General features: G+C 35.1%; 1 protein-coding gene across 3 annotated transcripts in view; it reads right to left on the bottom strand.

Annotated features, from left to right (window-relative positions):
• The window catches only part of NEK1 (NIMA related kinase 1), a 43,683-nt gene that overhangs the window by 11,588 nt on the left and 16,359 nt on the right, over nt 1-15,736 (bottom strand). For 2 of the 3 annotated variants that reach the window (XM_058838978.1, XM_058838979.1), the window contains exons 14-25: nt 15,577-15,624; nt 15,413-15,484; nt 12,225-12,406; nt 12,011-12,142; nt 8,599-8,701; nt 5,576-5,659; nt 4,956-5,039; nt 4,357-4,449; nt 3,192-3,287; nt 2,534-2,707; nt 1,024-1,092; nt 712-940 (exon numbers count right to left, since the gene is read on the bottom strand). In XM_058838978.1, coding sequence (XP_058694961.1) covers nt 712-940; nt 1,024-1,092; nt 2,534-2,707; nt 3,192-3,287; nt 4,357-4,449; nt 4,956-5,039; nt 5,576-5,659; nt 8,599-8,701; nt 12,011-12,142; nt 12,225-12,406; nt 15,413-15,484; nt 15,577-15,624 — 1,366 coding nt within the window. Of the gene's footprint in view, nt 1-711; nt 941-1,023; nt 1,093-2,533; nt 2,708-3,191; nt 3,288-4,356; nt 4,450-4,955; nt 5,040-5,575; nt 5,660-8,598; nt 8,702-12,010; nt 12,143-12,224; nt 12,407-13,589; nt 13,922-15,412; nt 15,485-15,576; nt 15,625-15,736 lie in introns of those variants that run through there. The other variant, XM_058838980.1, reaches the window with a different exon arrangement.

A 15,736-nucleotide genomic window follows, 5' to 3' on the forward strand; every position in this document is an offset into this window, starting at 1 on the left:
TGACATTTATTTCTGTCAATTCTCCATCCAAGGAAAACAGAATATAAAGTGACAAAGGAAAACAGAGCAAAAGATTATAACATTCTAGTACTATAAAACTACCATAAAAAGATGCAAGTCTGTCACATTCTCAATGATTATTACTTTCTACAATGTGAAACAGCCTTTTAGTAAGATATACTGAAACCAGGAAAAAGGGCTTCCAACCAAAAGACCAGAGAAGGCAAGTAGAAAATCTGGAATGACAGTCTTGATTTAAGAAAGGAAAAAGCTAAGAAAGTCTCAAAAGAAGTAACAGATATAAATTAAGAAAAACCCCTCAGTTGGTTTTTTTTTCCCCCACTGATAACACAACAAACCAGAATTTTCAAGTTTAATAAGAAACTTTCATATGTTTTAAATGCTTTTTATTCTTTCTGTTAAATTAGTGTCTATTTAAAAAACACAAAGAAAGTAACCATGCATTTAATTAGGTAACTGTTGTTGAAATTTTGAAATTATTGAATCTCCTACAAGCCATTTAACTACTCAGCCTATGCCTTATTCCTTATTTAAGGCAATACACAACTATCAGCTTTTTAGAAGTGGATGACATGTAACTGATAACAAGATGATAATAATGAAGAATACTTGCTTTATAAAACCACACACTACACATGGCAAACTGATTTACTAATATCATGGTGGAAAAAAAAGAAAAAAAGTACTTACACTCTGCTCCAGAGAGAGAATCTTCCATTGATAACTGAGCTAGAGGAACAACCAGCTCAGATACCCCAGATTCCCATTTTTTGCGATCTCCCAGAAGTGGCTGGTCACCTTGTTCCTTACCATCTTCAGATCCAGCTGATTCAGAGGTATTTTTACACTCCTTTTTTCCTTTCTCATCTTCTTGAGCTTTAAGATTTTGATTCAATCTTCTCAGAATTTCTCGCTTATTCTGAAAGAAGGACCAACATATGTATTAAAATAGTGCCTTTCTAAAAAGAAATCCTAAATGAAACTGTACATAATTTGACATACTTGTATTGCAAAATCTGGCTTTTTTATTTCCTCCTCAGATTCCTGGGCAGCAGTTATTACATGTTCATCCTTTAAGTCCAAGAAGCATGAAATAGAAAGTAGACGAACATGTCAGAAAAAAATTATATTGAGAATAAAAATAGACATAATAAAACTTTTCCAATACCAAGTGCAAGTTCGCTGAAACAGAATACTTGATTATTCTGTTTTATACTTTCCCAGAGACAGAATTTCAAGGGCACCTTCCATCTTTGAACCAATCACTATCTGAAAGTGATGAGCAAATGAATCACTCAATATAAACAGATAAATAAGATTTCAGAGCACGAAACATACAGAGATAAAGCCAGATATGACCTCTGTGGCAAGACGCCACCGAATTCCTATGCTACAAACGAGTAATTCTACAAGAGAACCAAAAAAGTGGCAAGCACAGAGTCAAGAATAATTTGTGAAGGAAAAACAGAAGGGAAAAGAGACAAGTGATATGTAAATAAGAAAACTACATATTGAAGGCAAAAATGTAGAATCTATAAATGGTGTACAAGGCTTGTATTCTCCAATTCCAATTGCTCTGTGTGCTATTTTTCAGTTTGTTATAGTCACTGTCATGCATTACTGTGAGACAAACTGTTCATGTGGAAAAAATATGCTAAGGATTTAAGTATTTGTCCAAACATGATTTATTTTTCCAGCTATCAACTGACATCTTTCAGTGCATTACATTTTAGATCTACTCTTTAGCGTAAGTTTCGCTCTATTCCCTTAGTCATAGCCTTCAGGGTTGAATACAGTGTGAAGTACTACACTACACTGAAATTTAGAAACAGCTTAAGTAAAAGTACAAAAACTAGCATTCAAATTAACACAGATTGTGTTAAAAATTTAAATTGTACAAGGTTACACTCATCTGCTCAGTTTCACAATTGTAACATAAAGCAGTTGAGGTAAATATGTAAGTATTTACAATATCAGGACCGAGAGTGTGCAAAATAGAAATCAGGATGCTTTTTTAGACAACAAGAAGAGACAGCACTAACAGATTCAAGAATCTTAAGATTGGTCTTCTCTGGAATATGCAGCTCATTCAAGTTCAATCAATCATTAATATAACATAATCCTAATAATTCAAAATTTATCCACTCACTTCTACCAAGTAACCAACTCATTAACTCCTCTCTTCAAGAGGCTAATAAAAATGCTGGAAGTTGATGTCTTCTTCAACTAAACATAACTGCCCTGATCAAAATGGAAACCACAGCCTAGGGTTCATCATAAGCTATTTTGTTCAAAACACGAATTTCAGTTTTAGCATACAGATGTGTTTCAACAGCTTCCAAGCTTTGTTTTCTTTTTCTTTTTTATTTTTTTATTTCTTTTCCATAATTAGAAGCAAAAAATGACCTTCACAATTTTTTTCTACCTAACCTATACATTTTCTCTATATTCTCCTTCCAATCAGTATCTATTTCCTTTCCATTCGTTTTACCCTGTTTGCAAAAGTACCTACCACACCCACTTCCTTCAAAGCAGAAGTCATGGAGATGACAGGTACACCAGACTTCACTGGAAGTTGTGGCTTAGGAAGAGCTGCTCCAGGCTCTTGTAGTCCATCCACAGGACTATGTTCTGTATCTTCCACATGAAAAGGCACATTAGGATTCTTTACCCCTTTTGCAATCAGCTGTATAGATTCAATTAAAAAAAATTAAAAAATTAATTTCAAGACTTTGCACATTAAATACAGTGTTATCAATTAGGCTCATGTAATCCTTACAAAAGGACAATAATGCCATACATTCATACAAACGACAACTACCCACTGCACATCAGTTTGTCAGCTTCACATCCTGCTTTTTCTAGTCATAATATCACTAGTTTGACTTGTTGATCCATAGCACACAAATGTAAAAGAAAAAATAAATTTTGGTCATTAACACACCATTAATAAAATAGTTGGGGTGATCCTAATGATTCTTAGGTTTGGTGTTTTGAAGTCTTCCTGTAAGCATACCTAATGTTAGGCTTCTAAATAGGGAATTCTGACTGACGCAAGATACTTTTCAATTTCAGAACTACTTGTCTTGAGAAATCACATATATGATTTTATTTATACAAAGATATGGCCCTACATACTTTGACTGCATGTAACAGATTTATTTTCTTACATGTTCTTCCCAGGCTCTTTTCTCTCTTTCATATGCTTCCTTTCTCTTTCGCTCCAACTGTTCCTTCAGAACTGCAGCACGAGCATTTGCTTGGGCCTACAGGAAACAAGCAAAAAAAAGACCAACATAAAATCATCAGCAACCTATTTCATGGAACATTTTAAGAAGGAATATTCTTGGATTACTCCTCTCCCTTTCCCTCACTACTGTATAGACTGTGAAAGGAGGACTCCACTGACAAAATCACCACACAAGTATAATAACTGATCTTTTATGTTGAAATAATGGCAACTCCTCAAAATTTAATTGCAGTTCTTGATTTGCATGGTTGTATTTTTAGTGTACATTGTAATCTTAAACAGAATGATGTAAAATTATAATCTCTATTTAAAATTAGCTTTGAAGCTAAATGCATTAATCAAAAAATAATTAAATATTCAGTTTAATATTACCAATATAATATAATCAACTTACTCAAACACAAAAAACTTCAATTGCTCTTTCATCTCTAGTTTTCAGATTAGGCATAAGGTTAGCTTGGTTTTACACTGTACTTTGCATATGATGGGGAAAAAAATCATAGAATAGATAAGAGCGATACTTGCTATGTATAGTATTGTGAAATAGTTATTGATATAAAACCATCACATGGAATAAAGTTCTAATCAAATCACTGGATTTCTGTGAAATGCATCTGTTTTAAATGTAATCCATCACAGGGTTATATGACTCACATTCCAATCCACACATAGCCCATGTCGGTCCATTTAAGGAGTTTTGTCTTCCTTTAACTAAAATAAAGCTATTGTCTATGGTACATCTTCCTTAACCCTTTCAGCCTCAAAATGCTGTTTTAGTTATAACAAATTGCCATTAGGACTAGAGCTACCCTAGAGATAAATCTCAAAGGCCTGGATAGGGAAAATCCTTGACTTGCAAGAATAGACTACACTATGTCTCATCATGTTTAAAAATTGCCAGGACAAGGCAGCTGAACAGAATTGTTTGCTCAATACAGGTAATTCCACCCCCCCCCCCCCCCCCCCCCACTTTGCAGTGGATACATGAACAAACTACTGATAGCAAAATAAAATATAAGAAAATTCATGAGATATAAAACATATTTGACAACAGTAACTTCCATCTCCTCCCACTCCACACTTACCTTCTGTGTTTCTATCTTCTTGCGTTTCAGTTCTGCCTCCTCACTAGAGTCCTGTCCATCAGAACTGGCAGCTTCATTCTGCAACGTAAAAGTCTTCAGGGAATTATCATCAGTTCATGTATTTAAAGCCTGAGTGATACAAGTGCCTACTCAGAATATTTTAATTGACTATATGACTAACATGGGTCAGTTTCACTAAGTAACTCCTTGCTTAAATGCAATGTCTACTTGAACAGATCTTCATCTCTGGGACCAGTGGAGGTTTTGTTTATTTGTTTGGTTTTTCAGGGAGGATTGGTTTTAAAAGATGTGAAGCTTTAATAAATTAGGAAAAAAGTAATGTGCCTCCTGTTGCCACAGGAAAGTGGCCTACAATGCTGGGCTCTCACCTGCTGCACCTCATCATTGCTGCATGTTCTGCAGGTGAGGTACACAAGACAAGTTTGATGCTCTAAAATTCCAGCTTTTTTCACAATATGTGCTGTCTAAAATATATGTCTCTATATAAAACTGCCTAGAACAAAAGTCTTCCACCAGGGGTAAAAGAATAGACCCCACAATCAACTTTCAGAAGTATTTAAGATTATTTTTAAACCAACCTTATCTCCACGAAGTTTTGCTCTAATCTGTTGACGTTCATTAAAGTTCTGTAGCCGAATCTGTCTCAATCTTGCCAAATATTCCTAACACAAAGAAATGAAACAAGTTTCAGCTCTATGGAAACTCTCTCCAGTACAGTTAACTTAAAATATATCAGATTCCACAAAACACTAAAATGGGTGAACCACCCCCCAACATTATTGTTATCACTTCACTAGTATTTACTAACCTCCAGAAAAATTCTCATGTAAAGAAAATAAAGAAAACGAATGTATGTTTCTCAGTATTAATTATAACTACATTTTACATTACTGAAATCTAGGAAAGGTTGCATTTCTCACAACAGGATTAAGATATAGTGATACCTATGAGTATCAAATTCAAGAATCTCTCTGAGACAGATCGATGTAAGCAACTATCATTTTGATTATTTTAAAAACAAAAAACAATTAAACACACTCAAACTTTAGTACATTAATAGTAAATTATTTCCTAGAAATGTAGAAAGTCCTTTAATTTTGTTACACAGATGGAACCATGCAGGGAAATAGGGCACAGTGAAGGACAAAATAGTGCTATTTTTGTGATGAGCCAAGTGGCAAACATGCAGCAAGCATACCTCTTCCTCCTTGTTTCTGGATTTCCTTCCTCTTGCAGAAACGGACCTGCCTCCATAGGTATCTGCCACGTTTTGCAGTGTACCCTGTTTGCCATTTAATGGTATGAAATTTAAGGTGGCTGGGGCAGTAAAATTATCTGCTTTATCCAATAACTGTTCACTTATAAGAAACCAAATCCATCAAAGATTTGCAGATGTTCGGAAGTTAACCAATATGTCTTTTTCACTTACATGAAACATATGACAGCAGTAACTAAAAATTCTTAGTAGCCAAAGAGAGAGAGATAAGACTTCTCACAATATAGTTGCCTTCTCCATTCAGTTCTGATTTTCTCATGCTATGTTAGAAAACCTAAATTGTGATATGTTTTCTACATCTGGAATATATAAAAATGGTGGCACAGAGTTGGGATTTCTGCCATTGCTGAGTCAAGCCAAAAATAGAAAGTGGAATCTTTTTATGTTCTTAGAGTAAGCTTTTTTAACAATGATGACTCAAAAATCTAATAAAGCACTTAAATATATGCATTAAACCTAACAAGCTGTGCTAAATGTCTAGTGTACATGCAATGTATAGACTTGGTTCACGTGATGTACTCTGTGACTTTCCACCAAAAGGATTTCAACCTTTAAGGAAGTTCTGTGCAAGAATCGTTTAACTTCATGTTTCCTTCCTGGATTAAAATAAAGAATACTTGACTTATTTTACTAATGCTATACCACAAATTTTCGCTGAACAGGTTAAAAATTCCTTGATTTGTGACTGTGACATACGATAAAGACAGCAAGCACATATACTTGTGATAGACCTGCCCTATAACATGCCAGGGGCTTTGGCTTTCTTAAGCTTGTGTGTAGAGAAACCAGTAATACTCAAGTGATGCTGTTGACTGAATCCAAATATTCTGGTTAAATAATCTCTCAAATTGAGAAAAATTAATAGTTTAAGGAAATAGCACATTACTGCACTTCCGTGGTTTAGTGATCAGGGGATCAGAGAACAAATTAAAGGAAGCATTTTGAATAGTTCCTATACATTCATAAGGGTTCTATGAATGCTGTTTTCAGTTTGAGCATTAAGCCACACAAAATGGAAAAGAATATTTTCCATATTCATCTTTTCAGAAAATATTTGGTTTTATTTTTAACTTTTTAACACATGTTCCTGAGCTTTACACAAGCTTACTGGCACTATTGAAGGAATTTCACAGTTCTTTGTTCTAGCATTGAAGTTATTTTAGGTATTTCCATCACTGATGGTGATTTATATAACTGCTCTTAAGAAAGAAACTGGAAGCAAGATTTTTGAGAACTGATTGGGTTTTTTTTAATAGATTATTAATTTTATACTCATCTGCCTACATCAAATTTTCCAAGACCAGGACTCATGTTTTGCAAAGCCACACAGCTACAGTGAAGTAGCAAATTAGGTCAGCAGCTGTCTTAAAAAACAGATGTCTGAAAGTACCATTGACTCAACTACTGAGTCAAATTTAGACTGTCAGTTGAAAATTAAAGTTGACAGCAATTATATTTAATAGAAGCTGAGTAAATTAGTGCCAGTCATCAGACAAAAGGCTGATGATTTCTCCATTCAGATCAACACTGTCCAAACAACAGTCCCTATATGAGAACAACTGCCAGCTAGTCAAATTATTGTCCTGCATAAATAGAAGGAAGCTGTTGATAACTTCCGCCTTTAATGGCAAATTCAGGGATGCATTTGGTACTCTGGCATCAAGTTATACATCTTAAACATCTGGAAGTTACTTTTTTAACTCTCCCTTTAAAACTCTCTCTTTTTGAATCTCCCTGTTTTATTATGGGAACCATCTAAGAATAAAACATTGAGGCTCATTGAACACATTAGAGAAAACTAAGAAACAATAACTTGAATAGTTGGGTATCTTAAATTGACTGATCTTATAAATTAATATCAATGCCAACTAAGTCAAGAACAGAAAACAAAATGGAAGCAGGTACTACTAATGACTTGTCCAAGAAGAGGCACTGACATGAATTGCTTATGTTTTTCAAAATTACTTATTTGAATAGACCCAAAGGTCTTGAAGGCTTTAAAAACAGAGCCATAGTTTTAGAGAGGAAGACTGGTATTTTAAAACATATATACTAATCTAAGGATACTTCACCATCAAAGCAGTGAATCAAAGTACCTAAAAATTGCTTATTGTAAATTAAATAAACCCTGACATTAAGACATGCCTTTACATCATAATCTGATTATCAGGTATAACTCAGGAAGACACTTCTACACATCTGCAGTTGGTTTCATCTCACTGCTACTCCAGCACAGTCAGTTCAGTTTTGGGAGCTGACAAAGATTTTGTCACTCAATTGCATATGAATAGTGCGAAATGCATGCAAAAAGTAAAACCCTCCATGTTATCAAAACACATAGTAATTTCCAATATATGTTTTAAACAAACTTCCTAAAGGAATACTGAATTTAGAACCATAAGCATAAAGAACATTTCATTAAAGAACATTTCATTTCATCTTCTACTTAATTTCTAAAGAGTAAAGGTTTTATAAAGGTCAACATTGATGGACACAGATGACCTTATAATACCCTTTCAATAAACAGAATGTATTTTCCTAGCATGCACTACTACATCTGATCATTAGCTGTAACAGTTTAATAAAACTTCATTTTTGGTTCAAGCTAGTGTATAACACAAAGTTCAATTTTAACCAAGACTCCAAAGTATAAACAGAAAAAAATGTAAATGAACCTTCTAAAATTCACAACAACAACAGCAAGTTAGGCACATGCAAACAAAGACAATTTCCTCTGTTAGTAAGTTTAAAGTGATGAGAAATGTACTGCACGAGTATGTTACATTTTATTAAAATTAGCAACAAAATGCAGAAAACGTATGTCCCATTCTCTTTCCTTTTCAACATTTAAGGAAAATATTTAGTCAGCATTTCACTTATGATACTGCTTCAAAGACTCACAAAGCATGCTGAAACAGTAATACACTGAAGATCAGATTTCATACCATGTGTCCCTGAGCTCGAGCTTTGTTTTCCATGGCTTCTCTCTTTCGTTGCCAGAATTCTTCAACTTGCTTTGCTCTATCTGCAGCTATCCATCCTTTTTGCCTGAGTAATTTCAACATAGCAAGATGAAAGTCTCTGAAATATGACACTAAACACTACCACTCCCACTGTCCTCCTCCCCACACTTAGATTCTAACTAGAACACACAGGGGAAAAAAGTAACTTTATATGAGTAAGTCTTCTTCAAAAAATGCCTTTCATCAGCCAAAATACACTTCCACAAAATGGAGGAAAATAGGCTTAGTAAAAGTGAGAAGAACTATTAAAAAAATAAATCCAAAACCCTGTATTGCTGTCCTTACAGATTCTTGTCATCAAAACAAAAATGAATTTCAAAACACAATCTTGGTATGATTGTTTCTCGAAGTATCTCAGCTTCCTTCATTACTGTTATAATTTGTGAAAAAGAAGACTCCTTCAAGATTTTCCTTCAGAGATGAGCAAGAACTCATCACACGACCCATTCAGTAAGGTTAATACTGTGACTGCCTTTCAAGACTCTCCTACATTTGCAGTAAGAGCTTCCACCACTTAGGGAATTACTATAGTGCTACTATTCTCTGAGTGTTCTAGCAATTCTTTTTAGAGAATCCTGTGGGATTTTTTTGGTTTGTTTTCAAAGGGTCTGAGATGGAATTTTCCTACCCTAGAATTAGCCATAACAAGATTATTGTTTTTTGACAAGTTTCACCCCGGGTCAGGGACCTGCTTGGAAAGACAAGAAGGCTGCATTTAGGTTACTGCAACTCTACAATGAATGAGTACATTCATAAGATCACAGAGGAACCAGATTCTGACAAATGTGTTAGAAGTAGACCTGGAGAAGTTTTGTACTAAAATAAAACCAAAACACTGAGAAATAGTGTAAGATATCTACAAGTGATAGAATGATGAGGCCTTTCCAAGGTCCCCCCAATCTCCTTTAACTGAGGACCATTGGGGGTTTTTCAACAGTCAGGAAGAAACTGGAATATGCCGATAGAAGTAATCCATTAGGCTGAGGCAGTTAAAGAAAGAATCATTTTGCAATATGGGAAGCTCTAGTAACTCACAATGAATTAACGCACTAATTAAAATACTTGCATTTTATTATTTTGTTCCTTCACACCCCAATCAAAAAGGAAATTACTTTTTTCTACACGCTACAATTTGTTAAAAGTACGATAGAGATAAAACCACTTTGATACAATAAAACAAACACTGATCTGAAAAGGCAAGACAATCCACACAGGCATTACTGGTAAAGAAACTAACACTTGCCAATCTTTGTGTACACACATGTGATTCACTATAAGATTTTCACTCTATCTTTTAACTACATATGAACTCAATTGGTGGATAGTGAAATCTGTGCAAAGCCCTGCCATGCAGCTGAAGTTTGTCACACATCATGAACCTTACAGTGTCAGAGGAGAGGTCTTTCCAAAAAACTCCAAACCAAGACAGTCCTACTTGTCTCAAATCAAATTCACAGGAACATCTTATCTCAATATTTTATGAATATTTTATGAAATTGTTTTTTCTGACTCTAATGGTGAGTGACTCATTTTGCCAAAACATTTCAACTAAATTTCTTCTGGGCTGCATTGCCTGAGACAATTTTTCAAGATTGTCGACACTGAGTATTTTTAATACAGCAGTAGTACAATGAGAAAGATTTCAACTTGAAGACTTCTCAGCTTCTTCAATATATACCTAAATTTATTATCTTTAACAAAGTTCTTGTTATTTCAATTCCTTCATGAGTGAAACATCATGAACACTTGCCTTCAGCTGAAAGAATTAAGTACAGGATAGAAATATAGCTAGGCAGGCTATGATAATAAAATAGCTTTTAGGTAAAACACAAATTCTTAACCCATTAAGATGCTAAGAAACAGCACCTCAATATAAGGCTAACAGTAATCCAATTTATAAACAAACCCCAATCTCTACCTATTTTGAAACTTCTGGACAGTGTTTTCATTGAGTGCTTCCAAATTCACGTATTTGAGAAACACTGAATTGGTTTCTCTTCCCAGTCTCTGTGTTATGAATAATTTGCAGTACTTTGCTATAGTTGCTCTCAATTTTAATACATTTAAAAGAGTTCATCCAGGTGTAGACAAATATAATCTAATATTTTCAGACGTACAAGTCAAACTGTTTCCTAATTTAGGCAAGTGCTGGGGATTGTGTGCTTTGTGTAAAGCACTGAGAATAAACAGAGGAGAAAATAGATTCAAATACAGTTGGCAGAAGTTGCCTTCCAGTACTGGGTTGTACCACAAAGAATTTTAGTTATCTCACAACAGTCCAACCTACTATAAAGAATATAAAATATACCTTGAAGCTTTCAGAATTGTAATATCAGTGTTAAGAACGATGTTATTGCTGCAAATTTTAAAATAGTAAAAAAATCTATAATTGTGAGTACATATTATATTAGACCATAAAATTGAATCAATTTAGTTTACAAGAATAAATGGTTTCTTTCGCCATTTCCTTTTTCTCACATTAACTCCATTTATTTCTTCCTCCATGGAATAGATCATTGGCTCTGCAGAAGCTCAAATAATGAGGGAGAAAATTTGTGCCTCTCGGAAAGTCAGTTAGTAACATTCACAGTACTGAACTTCCAGGAAAATGGTATTTTCCCATTTACTAGTCACAGCTGCAAACACAGTTCTTTGAGCAATATTACAAGGCCTAAGGGAGAGCAAAGAAGTTTTTAAGAAGCTATTTGAAAGAGTGAAAACATTAAAAAGAAAATTAGAACTTGCTTACAATCCTTTTTTATATAAAAATACCCTATTTACAATAATTAGACTTAGATCTTCTAATTCACTATTTGAATACTGAATTAGAAGTTGCACACCATTATAACACCTGACATTCACATCTCAATGAAGAAAGCTTCTAGAAGTTTTCCACTGATCAAAACAGGAACCAACAATTCTGGGATCATTCTAGACACTTTGCAATACTACATACACTTAGGTGCATAGAAGGCAGGAAGAATAAGACGATGGGAGAAGGAAGCATCTTGTCAGGTAACACAAAAAGTGGAACGATGAACAAAGCAAAGGAGGAGGCTTATGTTGTTATCTGCAACCACATTAAGCCAATAATTTTGTCTGAAATCTACTTTAGGTACATTTTCTTAGTAAACTATTTTTTCCATTATTGGAAGTGCCAAGATCTCCATTGGCTCTAAAAGAATTGTGGTCTGTGAGGGACTAACACACAAACAGACAGCACAATACCAATGAATAGAAGCGATCTTGAGCCATGCTCAACTACTAAATGAAACCAGACACAGAACAAGAATCTAACATGTAGGGACAGATTCACGGATTATCATAGTCCAACCTGTTTGCATTGGCTTGTTTAGACACCTCCTTCAATCTTTTCACTTTTTTCCTAACTGCACCAACATCAGGTAAATGGTGATGACCTGCAGGTCCCTTAGGAACTCCTGGACGTGTTCCAGGTGGAATTCCTCTGTAGATAAATACGTACAGTAACTTTCATTACTTTCATCTAAAGCAGAACATGTGTAACTTCTAATGGAAGGTAGCCATACCTTTCAATAACTCCTCGGTCTTGTAGTTTTGCCCTCAATTTGGCTTCCCTCTCTTCAGCTATTCTGAAGACGTTTTCCTTTTGCTGTTGCATCTGGTCAAAAATAGCATGATAATGCTCATAGCGTCCTCTGGAAGACACAGGCAAAGGACCAACACCACCTCCACCAACATAATATGGTGCCTGGAAACCAAAAGGGGTAGGGCGGAAATCTCAAATACTGGTTTTAATAGGCTCTTCCAATTTTTGCCTCTTCAGCAAAGTAATAGTATTAACATATTCTGCAACAATTCTAAAATGGTCCTAGTTCTATCCCTGACATGGCCCTATTTTAATGAATTACAAGATAGCTTAATTTTTTTATTTTTTTTTTGTTTTGGTAAGCAGTTGAGAATAAAACACCATTTTAGCTTCCTTTAAACATAGTCCAGTTATACGTGAGCCATCTGACATGCATTTTGCAAGTCTTTGAAAATGACTCGATTGACGAGTAAACAAAGATAGATAATACTACATGTCAAAAATCAAAGTTTTAGCAAAAAAAGCAATACAATTCCAACTGAAGTAGTAACAAGTGTTTTCTAGCCAAATACACGTGTTTTTCATGAAGCTGGAAACAGCTGAGCACATTTCTAAGTTTGCCGAATGGCACTAAGTGCAGCTTTATCTGAGAACCCCCATTGCCACCAACCTATAACTTGGTTTCCATCACTAGACTTGAGATGCTTCTCTTCTAAAGCTCAGATCAGGCGAACACCTACCACAAGGTACTGTTTTATGCAAATTAACCCTGTAATTCTCAAGGCATTAGAATTCCTGCAGAATTTTCAAGTGAAAATAATGAATAAAAAAAAATGTTTCAAGCAGCTGTGTACAGTAATAGCCAAGGATGGATGCAGAAAATGTGAAACTGGCAAAATAAGGTTAAGGTTGTCAGCACATGCATAAAAATGTATCTTTTACACCTGCAGGAAGCAGTCAAATAGCCCATGGTAGTAAATCTATGGAATTTGTTTAAACAACAGTGTCAATCTTCCTCCCAGAGTGGTCTGAAGTATAAATTTTAGTATAAATTCAAACAGGTGAGTAAAGATGTGACAGGTTTAAGACGGCCTGTTTAGAAGTTCTTGAGGAGACTATATATGACAATGGAATTGATCTAAATTCTGAGTTTCAGTTGCTCAGTGTCCACCGATGGCTCCCCATAATCCAGATGAGAATACTAAATCAAGGATTTATCCAGGCATTCAAACAAATTTGCAGGTAGACTGCTGATCTGAATAAAAATAACTATACAAGACTATAGTTTCTACAAATAGAAGGAAAAGTCTTACTTTAGACACTATTAAAGGTTTCATCTATCATCATTCGAGTTCAGGTTCCAAAATCTAAATACTAGAGAATGATCATCATTCTCTAGGCAAATGATATAAAGCAGGTGCTCATCGACAGTCTGGAGAAGTTACAGCTCCTGCTAGAACCACAAACCCAAAGCCAAACACTTGCCACCTCTTTCTCTGCTTTTCCTCAGAAACAGGTGCCAGCCACCAACCCGAAAAGAAAACAGGAGGACAGAATCATGCAGTGCATGAGTCTGTTGTGCCTTCGTAAGAGGCTTTATGGCTTGGGTTATTGGAAAGCTTGAACAATCCTATTCAACAGCACTGTCCGAGACTTGCTGGATATACTGCCTTCATGCTGGAGGAAGGAAAAAGATAACGAAGTCAAGAATATTATAATAGTATATGGAAACCTGAAATGATGATAAACTAGTAGCCTGCAGTCTGATTTGTACTCAACTATCCAATTTGAACAAAACATCTCAATGATTTTTCCACCTACCATGACGTTTTATACCAGTGACACTTGGTGAAAACAGACACATTCACTAGCTACAGCTTCCCTAGATAACCAAGAATACGGATAACAATGCAGCTGGAGCTACAACAGAACAGTTCATATGTTCACAGTAAAACTGAGTTAATCAGAAACACTGTTCAGGAGCACATACAGCTCTCATCCAAATGTGAGGATGCATGCATATCACATTGTACGGAAGCTTGTATTGGTGCCTGCCAGTTTGACCTTGAAGGAGAGGAGGACAACATGGTAGGCAAATTACATTCTCTGATTTTTTTTCATTAAATCAGCACTTTGTAGTTTTTAAAGTCTAGTATGCTTAAGTTTTCATTTATATTTAAGCTTTACTTATAAGATGTATGGCACACATCCAAAGATGATATTTCTTTTGAAATTAAATATTTAATAAGCAGCTACTGAAACCTGGGCGGTTTGTATTCCTCATTTTTGTACAAGGAATAGCATTAAAGCCTCTACCCATTTTGACTTTATTGCTTAGTCAATGCTTGCTTACAAATACCCTACTAAACATGTTTGTGCCCAGTGTTTTCGTAAGACTCATTAACACCACAACAAATCCCTGTGTTTCAATCCACTTTCTATTGTCAGATAGATTTACACCATAGCACTACTTAAATTCCTGCACTGGGTCTGTCTGATGGAAGTACCCAGACCCTTATATTCAACTAACTTTATGAGACTACTTCCCAGGATAGTTATGTTTCCATGAAAATATCACATGCGCAAATAGGGAAAAAGAAATTGTCAAGGGAATCGGATTAAATTACGCACAAAGTGAATGGCTAAACAGAACACTGCATTAAAAAAAGAACTGGATTTACTCAGAATTTTTTACCCCATTCTTGAACATCTTATCAACATATAGAAACTCTTATGCTGCTAAATAACAAGGAATGTTTAGAAGCAAATATTTAATACTGGGAAAGAGGTCCATTACTATAATATGAAAACCTAGGAAAAAGAAATTCAAGAGGAAACTTGAACGTGAAAGAAGCTGTTCATGCATACACTCAGCACAGGAAAAGCAGCAAAAGCAGGCGTGGAAATAAGAAAGTGGTGCATGAAAACCATTACTGGCAGAAAGAGAAGAGATTCAGAAATTTAGGAAATATTAAAAATGAAAATTGCACAATCTCCAAAAGGCTAGGGAGGAGCTTTTACAGTCTATCTCAAATTATCCACAGATTAATAATGGACAGCCCCAAGAGCTGACCTCCAAGGGCAGATCTTTCTGTAAAGAGAAGACCATTTCATGTAATCAAAGGAGGGGGGAACAGACTGCATCACATTTCTGCATCTGCTGCCAACCTTAACACCACTTGCACCTGAACCAAGCACATTCCTCCATCCTTGTTCCCTGGCTCTGTTTATTCGTTCCATCTGAAGGAGAAAACAATACAGGAAAACAAAATTCAAGGAGCCACTAAGTAAAAATTGAACATCACTCTTAACACATTTTAAACATATTTTACCCTTTCTTTTTCCAATCTTCTCATTTCATCTGCCTTCGGTAAACTGATCTGCAATGTGTAAGGATTAAACATGTTAAGGAACTGGGAAATCAAACCACTGCATATTACACACCACACCACAATGTATTTCATTAAAATTACTATGGGGGAATAAAGAAAA

This window comes from Poecile atricapillus, chromosome 4 (assembly GCF_030490865.1).
Source record: "Poecile atricapillus isolate bPoeAtr1 chromosome 4, bPoeAtr1.hap1, whole genome shotgun sequence".
In the NCBI taxonomy this organism is placed as follows: domain Eukaryota; kingdom Metazoa; phylum Chordata; class Aves; order Passeriformes; family Paridae; genus Poecile; species Poecile atricapillus.